Raw genomic sequence first — 2,779 nt, 5'->3', positions numbered from 1 at the left:
GTGATAGAAATAACAATTTTTTTCTTTTTTTTTAAACAAAATTGGATATACATATTATAGAGTTACACTTAATTGATTTAAAAAGTATACTTTGCATTGGTGACTTTGAAAGTATTGCATCAGACTGAGATTGGAGAAGATGTCACAATAAAATATTAATTTACTAAATGTCAATTGTTTTTGTGTTTGTTTGTGTGAATGCGTTAATGGATTTTGTGCCCACATACTGTGGGTTTTAAAATTAAAATGCAATTCAAATAGTTTTTAAAGAAATTAGCCGAACCTGTGGGGGATACTGCTTGCATCTTCCTTCTTCGCAATGCCTCTTCTGTGTTATGTCCGCATTGCAACAACAAATAAAGTGCCTTAAAAAACAGAAAAGGAAAAAAAAAACAATAAAGAAATATCTACAAAATACGAGGAAACACAGGGTTACCTTAGATCAGTAGCAGATTGCACCTTGGAATCAATCCTATAACAGCTCTGCCTAGACTTAGCTACATGGTCTACCATATTTGGTAAAGATGGCCAGCTAGCAGAATTGTTAACATGCTGGGCAAAATGCTTACTGGCATTTTGTTCGTCTTTATATTCAGAATTCAAATGCCGCTGAGGTGGACTTTGCCTTTCATCCTCCTGGGGTTGATAAAATAAGTACCAGCTGAACACTGGGGTTGGTATAACTGACTTACCTCCACCCCTGAAATTGCTGGCTTTGTGCCAAAATTTGAAACCAATATTACCATATTTGGTAATTTTACAACAGCAGTACTAAACTACACAAATAAGCAACATCCTTATCAACGTATATATATTACAGCCATTTACATTTTGTGGCAGTTGTGACAATGTTGGTACACATCAAAAGAATCATCTGGGTTTTTGTACCAAAATGTGAATAGAAGATTCTAGAACATTCACCGTTTTCTTATATATATATATATATATATAACACTGCAATTCAACCTCAACAGAAATGTCTTAACTATAGTCAGGCTGTTGAAAGATATTCTGTTACTTTTCCTCTTGCATACACCTTGTGAAAGACAGTAAACAGAATTTCAGATATATCTTTCTCTCTCACATACAGACACTAATACAAAGATATCAAAACTGGAATAAAGACGTTCATTTAAGAAAACAAACTTCATCTTTCAGCAGCTTTTCAATATTATTTCTTTCACATCAACTTTTTTGCAGCTATTTCCAGTAGGTGGAACAACTATAAAGAGGCTCCTTAAATGGCTTGTTTTGTGTTTAACCAATTTCATTTCTAAATGACAGAATATGAAGAGCGATGTTAACCACTTCAGCTGATGCTAATCTATATGAGAAAGGAATAAAGTATATTTAACCAACCTGTTCATCGTCTCGAACATGTGTTCCTGTAGGAACGTTATTGACAGCACTTTGTACACTCTGAGCCTGGAATTGTTGAAGGTAACTGCAAACTAGAAAGCGAAAAAAGAAAGAAAGCATTGAATAACATCCCAATAACATTACTGGTATCTCTGAAGAAGAAATCAGAATAGTTCAGACAATTGCTATAACAAACTCAAAATAATCTTACAGTAATCAAAACCTGGATTCTAATAGCCCCCCATCAAAACAAAATACTACAGAGTAATATATATATATATTTATAAACAAGTGTTTTTTTGCATAGAAGGGAGGGATGGCCAAGCCACAAAAGACAATAAACCGAAAAGTTTGGCTAAAGAGATAAACGCAACAATGTAAATTGTGTACCTTCTCATTATTTTGCACAATCAGAAATATATAATTATCACTGTTTTGCCCTAACCATTCTTATATATCGAATATTCATTCATGTACAAGTTGTACTCCCAACTGAATGTCAAATCTTAGCACAAAATTTTCTCCCTCCATAGGTTTAGCTTCATCTTGTGTATAAGTCCCACCTTAATTCTTTCACTTAAATAAAGTAAAGTATAAAATAGTGTGACTTCTACCACTAGTAAATGTAATTGTCATCTACAAAGGTACACACCGTTACATATTAAGAATTTTTTTTTTACTCAATAAAGTGCCATTTTTCAAATCATAGATAAATGTATATTTTACTACAGCAATGTCATTTGTTCAATTTATAGCTGTAATTATTGGATATATTTCTATAACAGAACATTCCATATTCTTTACTCTTCTGATAAATTCATACTGAGGAAGACAATCATTTTCACAACATAAACATAGAATTTCATTCATTCATTGATTTTTATGTTGGCTTTTCCATGCTTGCACGAGTTAGGTGAATAAGCTATTTGAGGTACTATTTTATAGCAGGATACTATTCCTAACATTATCCCTTCCCTGCTTCTTGAGCAGGAGATTCCTTATTCCCCAGGGCTTTGAAGACATAAGGTGCCCAGATGATTTGTTGACAAGAGAAAGTGACAACAACATGCATAAGCATGAAGATAGTACACATAGATGAGTCTTCTTTCAGTTTCTATCTAACAAATAAAGTCACAAGGTGGTAGGATTCAAACTCAGCCCAGTGTTTGATCAATCCACCTCCACTACATCATCATCATCCAGTGTTTTAAATCTGGGTTTTTTCCCCGTTAATGGGGGTGGCTGTATCTACTTCAATGCTATAGCAACCGCCCTCACACCATCTCACCCGGTTTTGGGCATCACCCTTTTTCAGGTACAGCCTACCCCAATCTTTGGGCTGGCTGGTGCCCATTCTCCTTTGCTATCATGAGGCATTCTTGGAGCTGGATGTTCTATAGGGAGCATGCCCTTGCTTACT

At 34.6% G+C, this 2,779-nt stretch overlaps 1 protein-coding gene across 6 annotated transcripts in view; it reads right to left on the bottom strand.

Annotated features, from left to right (window-relative positions):
* LOC106881566 (mesoderm induction early response protein 3) overlaps nt 1-2,779 on the bottom strand; it is a 42,463-nt gene that overhangs the window by 11,228 nt on the left and 28,456 nt on the right. For all 6 annotated transcript variants that reach the window (XM_052972499.1, XM_052972496.1, XM_052972495.1 and 3 more), the window contains 2 exons: nt 1,360-1,451; nt 284-365 (listed from right to left, as the gene is read on the bottom strand). In XM_052972499.1, coding sequence (XP_052828459.1) covers nt 284-365; nt 1,360-1,451 — 174 coding nt within the window. The remainder of the gene's footprint in view (nt 1-283; nt 366-1,359; nt 1,452-2,779) is intronic.

This window comes from Octopus bimaculoides, chromosome 13 (genome assembly GCF_001194135.2).
Source record: "Octopus bimaculoides isolate UCB-OBI-ISO-001 chromosome 13, ASM119413v2, whole genome shotgun sequence".
Classification (NCBI taxonomy): Eukaryota; Metazoa; Mollusca; class Cephalopoda; order Octopoda; family Octopodidae; genus Octopus; species Octopus bimaculoides.
Note: the sequence above shows the minus strand (reverse complement) of the source record. Positions and strands in the feature narration are given on the sequence as shown.